Source organism: Merops nubicus, unplaced genomic scaffold (assembly GCF_000691845.1).
Source record: "Merops nubicus isolate BGI_N331 unplaced genomic scaffold, ASM69184v1 scaffold19665, whole genome shotgun sequence".
NCBI lineage: Eukaryota > Metazoa > Chordata > Aves > Coraciiformes > Meropidae > Merops > Merops nubicus.
In genome coordinates this window covers 1-207 of record NW_008611857.1, presented here as the reverse complement: position 1 = coordinate 207, position 207 = coordinate 1, and the positions used below count along the sequence as shown (strand labels likewise).

The 207-nt window shown below is 71.5% G+C and overlaps 1 protein-coding gene across 1 annotated transcript in view; it reads right to left on the bottom strand.

Moving 5' to 3' along the window:
• Nucleotides 1-126, bottom strand: part of SLC25A32 (solute carrier family 25 (mitochondrial folate carrier), member 32) — a gene marked incomplete at its 5' end in the record, with an annotated part of 14,399 nt that extends 14,273 nt beyond the window's left edge. The window contains one exon of the mRNA XM_008941371.1: nucleotides 20-126. Coding sequence (XP_008939619.1) covers nucleotides 20-126 — 107 coding nt within the window. The remainder of the gene's footprint in view (nucleotides 1-19) is intronic.
• Between the last annotated feature and the right edge of the window lie 81 nt (nucleotides 127-207).

The window sequence follows — 207 nt, the reverse complement described above, 5'->3', positions numbered from 1 at the left end:
GACCTCATGTACTACGCACCCCCAGCCAGTCTCGCTGCGCCCCGCGGCGCTGGAGGTGCGGGAGGCCAGGGCGAAGCCCGGGCAGCTCTGCAACTCGCCCGCGGGGCACGGCGCGTTCCACAGCCCCTAGGAGCGGCAGAAGGGACAAGCTCTGAGGCAGGCGGGAAAAGAACCGAAGACGGTCGGGTCGGTCCCTGCGGCCCGGTC